The sequence below is a fragment of the Amphibalanus amphitrite genome, unplaced genomic scaffold (assembly GCF_019059575.1).
Source record: "Amphibalanus amphitrite isolate SeventyFive unplaced genomic scaffold, NRLGWU_Aamphi_draft 000272F_arrow, whole genome shotgun sequence".
NCBI classification, from domain to species: domain Eukaryota; kingdom Metazoa; phylum Arthropoda; class Thecostraca; order Balanomorpha; family Balanidae; genus Amphibalanus; species Amphibalanus amphitrite.
Window position 1 is genome coordinate 221,021 of NW_024881767.1, and position 14,572 is coordinate 235,592.

Sequence of the window (14,572 nt, forward strand, 5' to 3'; positions counted from 1 at the left end):
TGAGATATTCTCAGGGGGAGAAAAGCAGGCCATTGCTTGTTTAGCGTCACAGTACCTACCGATCGTTTCGCTGTTTCCCGTTTCGAATTCTGATGTGAAAATTGATAAGCTTTACTGAGTTAGTACTATTTATCCTAAACAAATAACATCTGTGGGCTGGTTTCTTTTTTATTACAGTACCCGCTCCTGTCCGCACATCGTGGACGACGATCGACAAGGCAAACACCAATCGTTGTTGGACTCGAGGCATACCCCGATTCTCTTTCATTGAACAACGTCTGTGCTGTGTGTTCCAAGTTTTTGCCCAACACATGAACCCATTTTATCAAAAGACGTGTTATTTTACTTCACCTTGAATGCAGCCCATCACCTCGTCAATCACACATAACACAATTATCTCCACCATACCAGAATGAGTCCTACCAATCGGTTATCGTTGCACTTCCTGATCATCTCCATTCTCCAATTAACCAATTGCCAGCGTGAAACATCAAACATCCCTTAGTCCTACTGTGTGCAGAAGGACACGAAAATAAACTCAGCATCCCGTATCGTATCACCTTGCCTCCCCTCACCCCGCCCTACCGCCATGAACACCACCAGAGGCTTAGCGTCATTATTCTAACCCGTCCCATGGACAAGACTCGTAGTTGCGGCAGGTGTATCTCCCCCTCCCCCTTCCACACATCAAACAGCATCTGACCGTCCATCCGGCGCTCGGCGCATCCTTTCAACAACCGCGCGACGACACAGGGCGTCTCTGGCGCACGGGCGGGGTTAAAGTTCAGTAGTCGCGTACCCTGTCGGCCTGGTTTTGTTCTCCGCCGCCTTCGTTTTAAGCAGGTGCCTATGCACCTATGTAAGTACTTCCTTGGTAGAAATTAATAGGTACATTGTAATGTTTTGATTAACCCACATAAAGCACGAACATGAAATAATGCTCATCGCTGGCGATTGCGAAAGGAATATTCGGCGATAAAGGAGAGGGTAGAGGGCCGAGGGCATGCACATTGCACAAGTCCAGACAGTGAGACAGTGTCAACAGTAAACACCTTGAAAAGCGTTTGACTTAATAACAATGCTCCAACAAACTTATTTTGTAAGCGAAAAGTCTCTGCCTGCTTCCAAATAGCCGCTGAAATTGAATGAATATCGCCGAATTTGGTTGCTGCTGTTCTAAATATCGTGCGGCCGTCTCCAATTTCCAGCGGCATCGCCGAAATACAATGCGGACACGCCGGAACCGGGCGTCTTTTGCTGCTGCGCCGAAATTAAATGCTCTAATGCCAATCATCGCTATAAACGGCCGACAGGCAATGCTATACTGATACATAGCTTTGCGGTTTGTCTACAAATAATCCGCTAGGTCTAAAATGGACGCGTACGTACCGAAATAAACTGACAAAAGGTGTAGAACTTAACCCTATTCCTGGCGGGCTCCGCCGGGACAAGAAACTGGCGGGGGGGGGCCGATTCGGCCCCCCCCCCCCTGAGATCTCGAGAACGAAGCAAGATAGCGACAAGCGGTAAACGGCATCGGATACGCACGGCCAAGATCTACAATTTTTACTAAGGTCATTTTCAGGTCAGGTCAAAGATGACGTCACAGGGGTCGAAAAAGTCAAAATGGCGGCACTAGATATGGAGAGAGTTTTTCTCGAATAACTTTCGAATTAGTCAAGATAGGAACAAACTAAGGGCATCATCGTGATCCTCTGGTCAATCCGCATCGAATGATATATATGTTGACCTCGAAAGGTCAAGGTCAAAGGTTGACCTCAGGTCACGTGACCTCGAGGTCATCATGTATATCATTCGATGCGTCTTGACGAGCTGAACACAATGAGACCATCCACGCGTCTGTATCTTGTTCCTGTACAGAGTTATTGGCCAAAAACCTTTGGTGACCTTTGATGACGTCACATGACCTCACAGCTGCCCAACAGCAAAACAAACCTCAAGGTAGTGAAGGTTGATCGTATATGAAGTCATGTATGGTATATGGGGCCATTCCGACCCGTTTTAGTGGTAAAAACAGGGAGTTGATTTTTCCCCCATTGACTTATAATGGGGAGGTCGCGAAATTGAACTGACCTTAGGTCACCGATATCAAAATTCCGAGATAAACAAATTGCACATACTGGTACCCTAACTAAACCCTGAAGAGAAGAAATTGATCGGTCAAAAACTCTAGCTCTGGCGTGATTGCAAACTTTTCTGAGGTAGCGTCACCAAACCGCCTCTGGTGACCTGACCTGAGGTCAGATCAACTCAAAATTTTCAGACATGTTGCGTAGAAGCCTTTTAGGAAAAGTCAGAAAATTTGAGCTTCCTAGCTCAACGCGTTTGGGAGATATAGCCAAAAAACCTCAGGGGGGGGGGGGCTCCTGAGGCCCCCCCGCCAGGAATAGGGTTAAGTTTGCATGTTATATGTAACACCTAGTATATTTAATTTTTCATTAAGTATTAGGTAAGTGCCTTAAACTTTAGTTTGTTTGCTTCACACAATCAATATAGCACTGAAAATATATGTCACTTAAGACAAATGTGATGTTATACTGATACCTTATAGAACATGCTGAAGCTATGAAAAATCACAAACTGGTAGCTCCAGCAGTAACTGGTGGAACGGGATTCAACATGTCATTCTACAGTATCAGCAAGCTTAAGGAAGGCTAGCTTTAAAAGCTGAAAAATAGCTGACAAAACAAATGCCCCTACTTTTACGAGCAAAATTATGTATAAAGGTACCTACCGCAGGGCGCAGAGCAAGATTGAAATAGCCATTTCCTCAATAAAATGCATCAAAATAATTCCATGAAATACAAAATGCAAAAACAGAATGGATTACCTACCTTTACGATTCACTGCTGAATTCATGCCAGGCATGGCGATTCCTTATCCTTTGTCTGCGCGAGCACAGCAACAGGAGGGAGAATTAGCACTGCGCACAAGCTGGGCTCCTTTTACACGAAAAGTTTTATGCACACAAGTGCATCACAAATCTTGTGCCCGGTATGACAGACGTTAAAAGTTAATAACAATTTATTTCGCCTCAGTTTTCCACCGTATCGCGCTACACCTCAGTCTCACACATCCACAACCCAAACGCACGCTCTCCGCTTTCTGTCCGATCTCCGCACTTCGCTATTTGCTGCCGTCTATCTCCAGAAGCAAATTTGGCAGCATGACGTCACTGGCTTTCAAAACAAGATCAGGCTGCTAATTTATTGTGTAAAGCTCGGGCCATTGTGCACGGCCTTCCTTGTATTGCTTGAGAAAGTTTGTGCCAGTCAATTCTAGAAAACCAAAATTTTCTCACATTTGCTTTCGCTTACATGTCGTTTAAAGAGTTTCGTAGTGATTGATCGTTGAAACTTGTACACTTTTTGCCCAGGTCATTTACTTTTCATGTTCTGGGTATAATACAACAATGCCTGTGCTAAGTGCTCCATTTTCATCATATCTTTTTTATCGTTGATGTTGTATATTTTTGGTTCAGTTCTTTTTGAGGAATATGGACAGCATAATAATAAGAAAGTAAGTTTTGGTAAGCAATAAGGCGTTCATCTCTATTATAAAGAATGTTATTAGCTACGCTCATTTTTGACACAGTTTTCCTCAGTTGTAGTGTCCTTTGCTTTGAGGGACTTATTTTAGCATTTGAACATAATCCTTCACAAGGAAAATTGATCAAACAATTAACAAACTTACCTAAAAAGGACTTCAATTTCTGGTGCTTTTAGCTCAAATTCAGAGATATTACGTCATTGCTACCAAATGAAACAGCTACGATTTTTTACCTCTTGTAAATTTGTTTCAGCTGATCAAATGCGGCATATCTGAATCTCTTCTAGAGTTCAGTGATCTCTTCCAGGCCCATGTCACTCCACTTTTGATGACATCATATGGGGGCCTCAGGACAATAATGGCGCGGCGCGCCACAATCGCTTCAAAGCTACTTGCCAACAGTTGCCATTTTTGAAAATATTATTTTGAAATAAAGTTCCAAGTAATAAAAATATTGTAATAAAGTTGTTGAATAAATCGATACCATGTCTAAAAACTTACTGAAAAATGATTTATTCATAGTAAAAATATAAGCTCGATGCGTTTTTACGTTGCTTTCCTTCAACTGCAGAGGGTTTTTAAATCGTCTATATCTTCAAAACCGGCCATTTCTTAGCATATTGCTGCTCTTTTTTATCGCTAGAAAATTAGTTGGAATTTTCAATGACATCAATGGTTGAGCGATATGTGTAGAGTGTCACCAACAATCTTCAAATGAAGTTAGCCATTTTTACGTTGTAAAGGAATGGAGTACCCCTATCGAGCATCAGTGGTGACGTCACTCAGGATCTGTCTCTGATTGGTCGGCGGGAGAGTGACTGTACCTTCTATAGATGGCCTTGATCTCTTCACACATTTTCATCTTTGTAAATCAGTAAATGAAATTAGGTACATGAAAATTATTGCCTGCAGTTTTTGGTGGCTGCAGGCTAGTGGATGCTTGTATTTTGCTAGTTTTTTTATTTATAAATGAATTTCTGAGATCTGATCATTTCATACTCCGTTATCAGTGGGATTTTTGTACCAGCCAGCCCTAATTTTCAGCAGGGTTTGTCATTATACTTTGGCTGAAGCTTGAGCGTGTTCCAAAGCTATAAAAGCTTTTTCCCAGGGATGCGGAGCCGTGGAAATTTCAGACGGCTCCGGCTCCGGCTCCGACTCCGGAGAAAAAAATCGGCTCCGGCTCCGGCTCCGGCTCCGGGTGAAATGTTATGGCGGCTCTGGCTCCGGCTCCGGCTCCGAGTAAAATGGTCCGGCTCCGGCGGCTCCGGCTCCGACTCAGTACATCCCCTATGCAATCAATTAAATACGGATGGAAGAAACATTGGATTGGTACACGTTGCTTCTGTATTTGCATAACAACTAACAACCAAGGCTATTTTTCTCAACAGGACTAGGAACAAAGGACTAGGAAGCGATGGCATTGGAAACGCAGTCGCCGCGAATCGGAGTTCACTGAACCATCGTAAGCTGACACCCGTCTCGGCTACATTGGGGGGTGGGGGTGGGGGTGGGAAGAGACGGTGCTGGGAGTCGCAGTCCACTGCACTGCTTCAAAACAATGGCTGTCACCTGATGACCGGTCCTCATGTTTTGGGGATGCAGTAGACGTGGGGGGGGGGGAGGAGCAGACAGGAAGTTGATTGCGTACTGTGGGATACTGGGGATATTCGGCTTTTTTCATTCACTTGATGGCCCATGACGTACTATTGGTCTCAAGATAAGGGCCCAGGCGACCTGTAGTTTTGATGCGGTGAATACCATTACCCTCGCCACAACTCGGGCCGAGTGCACCCCTCCTCCCAGCCAGCGCCACCCCCACTCGAGTTGTGGCGAGGGTGAGGGTACTCACCGCATCAAAACTACAGGTCGCCTGGGCCCTTATCTTGAGACCAATAGTACCATATGTTTTACTGCCTTGTACTGTCAAACCGAACTAGGTCAATTATTTTTTTCCTCTTCAAAAAATAAAAAGGAGCCGGAGTCGCCCCCTTTTTTGGCGGCTCCGGCTCCGGCTCCGGCTCCGGGCTATATTGTTTCACGGCTCCGGCTCCGGCTCCGGGCAAAATATGCCGGCTCCGGCGGCTCCGGCTCCGACTCCGGCTCCGGCTCCGCACCCCTGCTTTTTCCTTTTCAGACATATTTATTTCCAGGTTTATTCCTTTTCAGGTGATAAGAGGCTCCAATTTTAATTGTTCTCACCTGATTCATCCTCACCAATCACCATCCGCATCCTCGCGCTTCCCTTTCTGAATTGGTGTCAACCACACCACAGGTGAATACAGGCTCATACCTGGGTGGGCTCTCTAGACCCTAGGCCCTCTCCAAGGTGGCCTTTTTTACCAGCCACGTCAACATGAAAAATGGCTAGTGACACGAAACTTTTGCTAGCATCCTTACTGACATGTTTCATATCAGTTGGGGGAGGTTTGGTCAATGGTTGTCATTTTTAGCACATGCCATTTTTGGCAACCATGTGCTAAAAATGACAACGCTATCAGCTATTTTTAGCAACGATGAAGCCGATTTCACTCCTCAGCGAGGAAATCACGATTTTGGAAATACAAGCACTGATTTTGGAAAAGAAGTGCTGCCACCTGGTGCAAGAAGAAGAAACCAGCTTTAATATGGCCGTTGTTTGTATGGTAGTCCAACGTTGAAGTATACCCTTTTTTGTGGCCCGAAGTTGGAACTTTAAATTGAAGCATCCGAAAATGATCGATATTGATCGAAATCATGATGTTGATGAAAAAATAATATGTTAAGTTGAGAGAGGAGGCCATTTTATCCAGATGCGGTGGTTTACTTCTTGAAATTATTTTTGCTTACGACGACTGCCATGTAATGAGGGATAATTAGCAGCCGTCATTAGCAAAAATAATTTCAAGAAGTAAACTACTGCAGCTGGATAAAATGGCCTCCTCTCTCAACTTAAAATATTTTTTTTCATCAACATCATGTTTTCGATCAATATCGATCATTTTCGGATGCTTCAATTTTAAGTTCCAACTTCAGGCCACAAAACAAACTACCATACAAATAACAGGCATATTAAAGCTGGATTCTTCGTCTTGCACCAGGTGGCAGCACTTCTTTTCCAAAATCAGTGTTTATCTTTCCAAAATCTTCATTTCCTCGCTGAGGAGTGAAATCGGCCTCATCGTTGTCAAAAATAGCAGAATCGTTGTCATTTTTAGCACGTGTGACAAAAATAGCACGTGCTAAAAATGACAACGATTGACCAAACCTCCCCCGACTGATATCTATATTACTATTTGAGGAAGGCGTAGTTTCTGTCTATTACGAAGGTCGCGACATGGTGCTACGTAGCGCGGGTTACAGATCACACCGTTGCACCTACCGCGCTGAAATTTGCGCAAGTTATAGAACAAGGATGGACAACGTGCCTTTGAGCGGTCTCGGTTCGATCGGATCGATAGCGAGCGCGTGGCGCGTGCCCAAAAAGTGCAAATTCGCGTCATAGACTTTACATGTATAAATCGGCTGGCAAAAACGGGCGAAAATGGCTAAATTTGCCCGACACGGGTCCGTTCCCCGTGCAATATCTCGGTAGCCGTGCGCCCGATCGGCACGGGGAAAACAGCATCGTGTAGAGAATCGAACGGGCAATCGAATAGTGTGCGGTGCAGGGGTGGCACGCGCCACGTGCAAGTGTGAGGGCAATTTCATTTCAAAAAGTGCCATTTTAAACGGATTTTGGATTTTATTTTATTTTCCCGTGACCATCAGACTGAGAGAGTTGAAACAACGTCAATTGCCAAGAGAAATGTACTGCCTCTCATGGAAAAATTGTGGACAGCTAATTGATCAAAAACAATGTGGAAAAATCGCTGAATTAAAATGGTATTTGTCCATAATGTGCCACTAAAAAGATACACGGGATTTGCTGCTTAACCTGATACGCTTGATAATTGAAAATGCTATCATTAGAAAGAGCATTCAATTCTCTCCAAGATCCAATCATCACGTTTGCATGACAAGCAACAGTATTCTTAAAAATATAAATGTTTTAAACCTCTGCAAAACGATTTTTAGCGAAAATTATCTACGCCTTTCATTTGTCTTAAAACTACGCACCTCAATTATAAAGCACATTTGACAGGTTCACTGAACTATTGACAGGTTCTGAAGTAGAAAGCATGCTTATCAGACACGGGCACCTCGATCCGATGGATATTTTTTTCCAAACCAAAACGTTTAGCCATCAAAAAACAATCGACCGAAATGGATAGATAACCCAACCGACACAAGAACAACCAAACACCCGCCGATCGTAAATACCCCCTTTTCGCGTTGCGGAGCACGCGGGCCACCCTAGTCAGCAGCTATTTTTCTTATAACTGGCTACGTTTTTTGGAAATTTGTCATCATAATGAAATGGAAAATTGCCAGCCTGCAATTTTAATGGTGGTAAAGCTGGAATGTGATTATTGGCTGACTGGTAGGTACTCTCCAGCTGTAGTTATTTTTTGCTCTAAGTTGCCCCAAAACTTTTGCAAGCCACATGTAAAAAATCACCATTGAAGTAAAGGTATTCAATCCTTATTAACTAACCAGCAACCCTACTTATGCTTCATATCTATAGTATTTTTTTTTATTTTGGTTCAGTTTGTTGGAGCCTCAAAAATAAAAGTACCAGCAGTCAGTAATTTTTCTGTAGGTAAAATTGGCATCTAATCACAGACTCACAGATGATCTCCAAGAGCATCTAATGACTAAACAGCTGACCTCCCTGATAGGTTATTTTGTATCACCCTTTACCAAAGGTCTTGGGGATTACAGGTCTAGATTATGTGTTATGTGTGGTGTATTTTGTTACCTCTGTCCATCACATTTTGATAATAGCAAAATTTAACGAGGGTAAAATACTATTGGTGATGTCATTCATTGACAGTATCTCCCTCTGGCAGATGATGGCATCAGAGGTGCCCATCGTGCTCAGTGATGACGAGGAGGGGCCGCCGGCGCCGGCTGACGGGCCGCCGCTCGGTGACGGCGCCGCTCCGTTGACGGGGCCGTCTCCAGACCCGGTCGCCGGCGGCCACACCCCGCACAGCTCCGAGGAGTTCGACTACTCGGCGGCGGCTGACGAGGTCGACCTCAACAACGTCTCGCTGCACGAGAGCGACATCGAGGAGGGCGACATCTTCGCCGAGAACCTGCAGCGGTACACAGGTGACCGGAGACGGCGGCCGCCCGGCGCCGGAGCACAAGGGCGACCACTGTGTCAACTTTTGGTGGCTGGTCGATCATATCAGTTGTTTATGGTTCCCATCTAGGCTCTCACCATACTGTTCGTTCGTGCACCATTCTCAGTTCCGCGCATTACCCCCATGTAAGTGTGATCTAACCCCTGACCTTATGTGTGTGTGTGTGTGTGTATGCGTGCCCGTCAGAGTTGCAGCGTCAGACTGAGGAGCGACTCGCTGCCGAGCCGCCGCCCCGCATTTCCTCCCCGGAGACGCCCAATGGCGCTACCAAACGGGCCGCCGCGAAAACAGGCGGCCGGCCCAAACGGCTGCGGACGAGCTCCCCGGACCGGGAGGGGGAGGGCGGCCAGGAAGAGGAGTGAGTGCGGGCTGTTAATGAGCCAGTGCAGTGCTGGTTGGTGTACTTATACCGCCCAAACTGTCTCCTTGTCAAACATAAACACCAATGCTGCTAGGGCATAGTCTGCATGCCTGACTTCTAAATGTCAATGTTTGAAATGACCTAATGAAATATCACGTATCTGCCGGACTCCATCAGAGACTGATGTATCGTTTGTTCTGTCGATAGCGAGGAGGAGTTCCTGGCGAATCTGCTGGCGACGCCTCCTGTCGCCGCGGTACGCCGCAGCCCGCCAAAGACACGCCGAGGGAGGGCTCTGGACATGTCTGCCCCGGAGGTGCTGCAGGAAACGGTGAGGCTAACACTTGACGTGTCCCTTTTGATGTACCAACTGGAGGAAACGGCGATGCACGCAGTATTATTTTTGAAGAGCCGAGCATTTCGTCCTGCTCTGTCAACGCTCTTTAGTAGCTACCAAGTACCTACCATTGGCCGACAGTGTAATTAATCGAGATCGATATCACACGTCACCGATGTACGAGTGGGAGAAATAGCTGAGCTCTCCGTGCCATGTTCTGAGTGCTGTTGAGACCGGCTGTTGGTGCCGACTATTCCGCCGGCTGTTGGTTGCGGCCCGTCCCTCCCCGTCTGACGCCGTTCCCCGCCGCCAGCCGCCGGTGGTGAGCGACTCGCCGCTGGTCCCGGCCGAGGATCCGCCGGAGCCGGAGCCGGAGCCGGCGGGAGCCACGTTCACTGCGCGCGTGCTCGCCGGACAACTCGTCATCCGACTGCAGATGAAACGGGTGGGTGGTTAGTCCCGCCGGCGACTGCAGCGGCTGGGTGGGTAGCCCCACAACTGCAACGGCTGGGTGGCGCCGCGACTGCAGCGGCTGAGTGGCGCCGCAACAGCCCCGGGGGTGGTTAGCCCCGCGACTGCAGCGGCTGGGTGGCGCCGCGACTGCAGCGGCTGGGTGGCGCCGCAACAGCCCCGGGGGTGGGTAGCGCCGCAATCCTGGGGTCGAGTCGGTAGCGGGCCTTGGTGTGGACTCTGCTTTGGTGAACTTACCCATTCCCCTATTTGCTATCGCTCTTACATTTTCTGCAACTTACTGATATTTTATAGGGCCCTCTGTTGTACATACTACATGCCATCATTCAAACCCCTTGACTGTGACCTGACCTCCCCCCCCCCCCCCCCCGTCGTCCGTCAGTCGGATCGGCTGCAGCGCCTGTTTGACGCCGTGGCTGACGAGCTGTCGCTGCCTGTCCAGCGGGTGTGCCTGGGTCAGCGGGACGTCATCTACAGCCCGCACCAGACGCCCGACGACGTGGCACTGGGACCTTTCGACATGATCGGTGGGTGAGACGCGCGCCGCGCCGCCCGTTCCAGTCTCTGGGGGACGCAGAGTGGGGCGTCCGAGCGGCTGCCGGGCCTTCAGCTCTTCAGGGCCAGCGTGCACCAATGAATTGTTAAATTGCTCAGCAGTGTCATTACGGAGCGAGCGAAGCGAGCGGAGTCTTACGTAGAATAACGGAAATTTCTTAGTATGAGCGGCCGGCCGGCCGGCCGGCCGGCCGTGCGGACGCTTTTGCGAGGCTTATATCTCAGCAACCACTTGACCGATTTACACGCGGTAATTTTTATAGGGTAGCTTCATTCCTTCTACCAAGTTTTGGACTATTCCCGATGCATGTGAGTGACCCCTTATGCACGTGCCACGTGCAAAACGAAGAGGTGTCAGTTTTGCAATTGTTGCAATATTTCGGTAACTACTCGGCCGATTGCGCTGAAAGTTGGCATGTAGGTAGGCACCCACTAGGCACTGCATATCCATGTGCCAGAGTTGGGGTGCTGCTGCACGTGCGCACGTGCAGGGGTCGTTTCCAGATCTCGAGAACGGCTGGACCGATTGCGCTCAAATTTGGTACACGGTTAGGGACCGGTTAGTAGGGTGCCGTGGAAAAGCCAGTCGGGACCCATTTTGCACGTGCGCACGTGCAGGGTGCCGCTCCCAGATCTCGAGAACGGCTGGGCCGATTGTGCTCAAATTTGGCAAATCGCTAGAGACCGGTTAGTAGGGTGCCGTACACAAGTCAGTTGGAGGTACCCCCTCGCAATTTCGCACGTGCAAGGCCCACCCTCTCGCTCGCTCCGTTAGTCGCCCCATAAGGCGTTATACTGGTGTGGCATTTGACCAATTTACTTATTGTACTTGCACACTTTCACTTTGACATCGAGAACCCTCATGGATGCAAAGCTCACTGTTTCAACCAGCTGGTTATCGCGATGCTTTTAACTTTACCTGCGTTTGGATTAATTGATTCACCGCTTGCTCACGCAGCACGGTATACCGTTTTCTGTTGCCGGAGCTCTAACATACCTCCCCATATGTCCCGTTCGGTCTCAGAGTTCTGGGAGGTCAGCTCGGCACGGGCCGCCCCGGCTGCCCCGGCCGTGCCGCAGCCGGTCGACCCCAACTCGATCGAGCTGAAGGTGCAGAGTGCCGAGCGGCGCGGCGCCGTCACGGTGCGGCTGGGCAGAACCGAGCCCATGTCGGTACTGATGGAGCGCTACGCCCGGCAGAAGGGCGCCGAGCTGGCCAAACTCAGGTGGGTGTACGTACACCGCGGAGTGCTGGCCGAAGAACGGGGTGGGGGGGGGGGGGGTGGGGGGGTGGATAGGGGGCGCTGCTGCTGTGGAGAGATTTGTTAGTTGCGCGGCAGGATGTTGCCGGTCTATTTCTATTGCCTAGCGGCGGTATCTGCTGTTGGCATTGATTGACTTGTGCTTCCGGATGCTTTAGCTGCCGCGTTATGAACCATTTAATGATGTTGATGAACGAAGTGATTCGCAACGATAGAAACGCGCATTGAAAGGTCTTACTCAAGACGTATGGAAGTCACGGGATGGCCGCTGTGTGTTTCAGGTTCCGGTTCGATGGCGAGGCTCTGGACCCGAGCGACACTCCTGAGACACTGGATCTGGAGGGCGGCGAGTGCGTGGACGTGCACTCCTGCTGACCTCTGCGACCTCTACACGGGCTCCGATCTGACCTCTGCCGTGGCTGCCGCTCTGTGACCTCTACACTGGCTCTGATCTGACCTCGGTGCGGCCGCTGACCGGAGGCCACGTGCTCGATATGGCCCGGTGTGATTGTGGTAGCCTCTCAGTGTTGAGCCTCTCTTGAAATTATCGCTACTCGATAGTATCGCTATCGCTACGTGGTTTGAAAGCGCTTGGTGTTTAAGGGTTGGCCGCCTGGTGGGCCCGTACCGCTTTCACGGCTACGCGGGCCGGCCAGGTGGCCAACCCTTAAAGGAAATAGTTCACTTTTAACATGGGCTTTTAAACTGGAATAATAGTTTTGTAGCTGGAGCTGAGACTAGCACAAATCAGAAGCTTTTACGTCCCAACGATCACCCTAGACGAAGATATTCCATTTCTCGTTCCGAAAAGAGGACCTTGCAGAGGAATGTGTGTCTTGCTGGGGAATGCAGCCACGTCATCGTCAGCCAATCAGCATGCTGCTTACAGCCAATGGGTTTGCACTACGCAGTATGCTTGGTCAACGCATAATAAGCTTCCACGTTAAGCAATATTTTATATAGAATACAGTTCTTCCTATATTAACATATGGAAAATAATCTTCTTTATAAATGGTTTTATTTGCTTTTCTGATCATTTAAAGCATAAAAATTATAAATCTATTGAAAAAAAAATTAATTTTGGGAGAGTGAACTATTCCCTTTGAGTCAGGAGCCCTCAAACCAGGGAGCGATAGCGATACTTCCAGGAAAGACTCTTGTTGGACAATTGTAGAGATGCACGAGCGATACTTGTTTGGCACTCTGAACCATGCTGAAGGCGCATACAATTGGAAGGCAGCTGGTTGCAGCTACTGACTGCAGAACACTGCGTAAAAACTGCCGATCAAAGTAATCCATGTCAGTCTTGTGGTGCTTCCTCGCAGATATAAGTACCTGATTCGCGCATCATTTGGTCTCAATGTGCAGCGTTGATTGCTCAGCGTCCGTCAGTATCATCCGATACTGAGATTGTGCGCCTATTCTGAGTGTATTTATTTGTGACGTGTAGGTATCGTCTCCTGACAGGCGGGGCCTCAGACCACTAGCTGCGGAGGCCGGTGTAGTGTGCTGCGTCAATTTCAGACCACCGTCAGAGATCTGCTATGTCGAGTATGGGTGTGCCTGCTGGCTGCTGATGGGTGTGTGTGCGTCAGTAGCTGGTGGTTTCCGATCAGGTCTCGTTTTGTGCTGGCTGTGAGGCCAGGTAATACGGATCATGTCCGTCTGCATGTCAGAAATGTGTATAACTGTCCGCTCTTTTTGTAATGCCGTGTTGGATTAAATTGCCGCAATATATTATTTTCGGATGATTCGTGTTTTTTTTTTTTTTTTGGCACATTAGCTTGGCGTCAGTATTTCTGCAGTGCACTATAAGTGAAACATCACATTCCTGGGCAGATGATCAGACAGTGCCCGAACTGACCGAGCCAGCGCTTTGCAACGGCAACTTTTTCGAGGGGCCCCACAGACAGAAGGCTGTTGCTTCTGTTTGGTTTGCGAAGCGTACAGGGTAACAATGTTTCTAGAGAAATGCAAAATACGTAGTCCGCTCAATTTTACCGGAAATAATGTGTGGAGAAGTTTCCAATCAAATATGAAAGTGTTACAGCACAGTACACACATATAGGTATAATTAATTGCTAAAATCAGTAGGGCTATAACATTATGTGAAGCTAGCTGTGCCGCACCGCTGACCTGACCGCTGTACAGTGTACATGCTGTTCTGTTATTTGGCGGCTACATGGCTGAATATAGGCTGTGCCGCTGCACAATATCGACAATATCCTCTTAATCCGATGACGCATGACGCTACGCTAGTAGTGGACGCCTGAAGTTATGCTGCGCCGCATTACGTGATGTTTTGCTACACGGCCGCTAGATGGCTCTAGTGTAGTGCGCCTAAACCTTGGCTGTGCCGCCGTGCAATATCTTCTGACGCCGATAATAGATGACGCTAGTAGTGAGCGCCTGAGGTTATGCTGCGCCGCATTACATAGTGTTTTGCTGAACGGCCGCTAGATGCCACTAGAATATTGCGCCTGAACATAGGCTGTGCCGCCGTACAATATCTTCTAGATCCACCAGTAGATGGCGCTAGTGGTGGGCGCCTGTAGCTATGCTGCACCGCATTGCATGATGTGAGATGCTTCGTTAACCTAGAAATATAGCTGCATCTAATCTTAGTACATACCTACACTGTTTTGTTTCTGTTGTATTTTGCGTCAGCATTCATGCGGACAGCGGAATGGAGTCATATCCTTCGAGTACATCACAGTTATTCACTGCAACACGGTAAGGTAGGTTGTTGGTAGACATTCCCAAAAACCTACCTAATGGGTTTTGT

The 14,572-nt window shown here is 48.2% G+C and overlaps 2 protein-coding genes across 4 annotated transcripts in view; one reads left to right on the forward strand and one right to left on the reverse strand.

Annotated features, from left to right (window-relative positions):
• The window catches only part of LOC122387056 (SRSF protein kinase 3-like), a 41,045-nt gene extending 37,875 nt beyond the window's left edge, over positions 1-3,170 (reverse strand). For 2 of the 3 annotated variants that reach the window (XM_043376864.1, XM_043376862.1), the window contains exon 1: positions 2,856-3,129. In XM_043376864.1, coding sequence (XP_043232799.1) covers positions 2,856-2,889 — 34 coding nt within the window. In that variant the 5' untranslated portion in view covers positions 2,890-3,129. Of the gene's footprint in view, positions 1-2,855 lie in introns of all 3 variants that reach the window. The other variant, XM_043376861.1, reaches the window with a different exon arrangement.
• A 2,645-nt stretch (positions 3,171-5,815) lies between these two features.
• Positions 5,816-13,538, forward strand: LOC122387057 (uncharacterized protein CG4449-like). The gene is made up of 8 exons (XM_043376865.1): positions 5,816-5,845; positions 8,502-8,766; positions 8,988-9,159; positions 9,370-9,493; positions 9,813-9,944; positions 10,353-10,497; positions 11,550-11,751; positions 12,069-13,538. Exons 2-8 carry the CDS (start codon positions 8,502-8,504, stop codon positions 12,160-12,162), a joined length of 1,134 nt encoding a protein of 377 aa, XP_043232800.1. The 5' UTR covers positions 5,816-5,845; the 3' UTR covers positions 12,163-13,538.
• Positions 13,539-14,572: the final 1,034 nt, after the last annotated feature.

Bases quoted from the DNA above. Each gene is read 5' to 3' on its own strand.
- LOC122387057 (XM_043376865.1), top strand. From the start codon at position 8,502: ATGATGGCATCAGAGGTGCCCATCGTGCTCAGTGATGACGAGGAGGGG. The intron at 8,767-8,987 runs GTGACCGGAGAC...CGTGCCCGTCAG, and splicing joins GAACCTGCAGCGGTACACAG to AGTTGCAGCGTCAGACTGAG. The intron at 11,752-12,068 runs GTGGGTGTACGT...TGTGTGTTTCAG, and splicing joins GCCGAGCTGGCCAAACTCAG to GTTCCGGTTCGATGGCGAGG.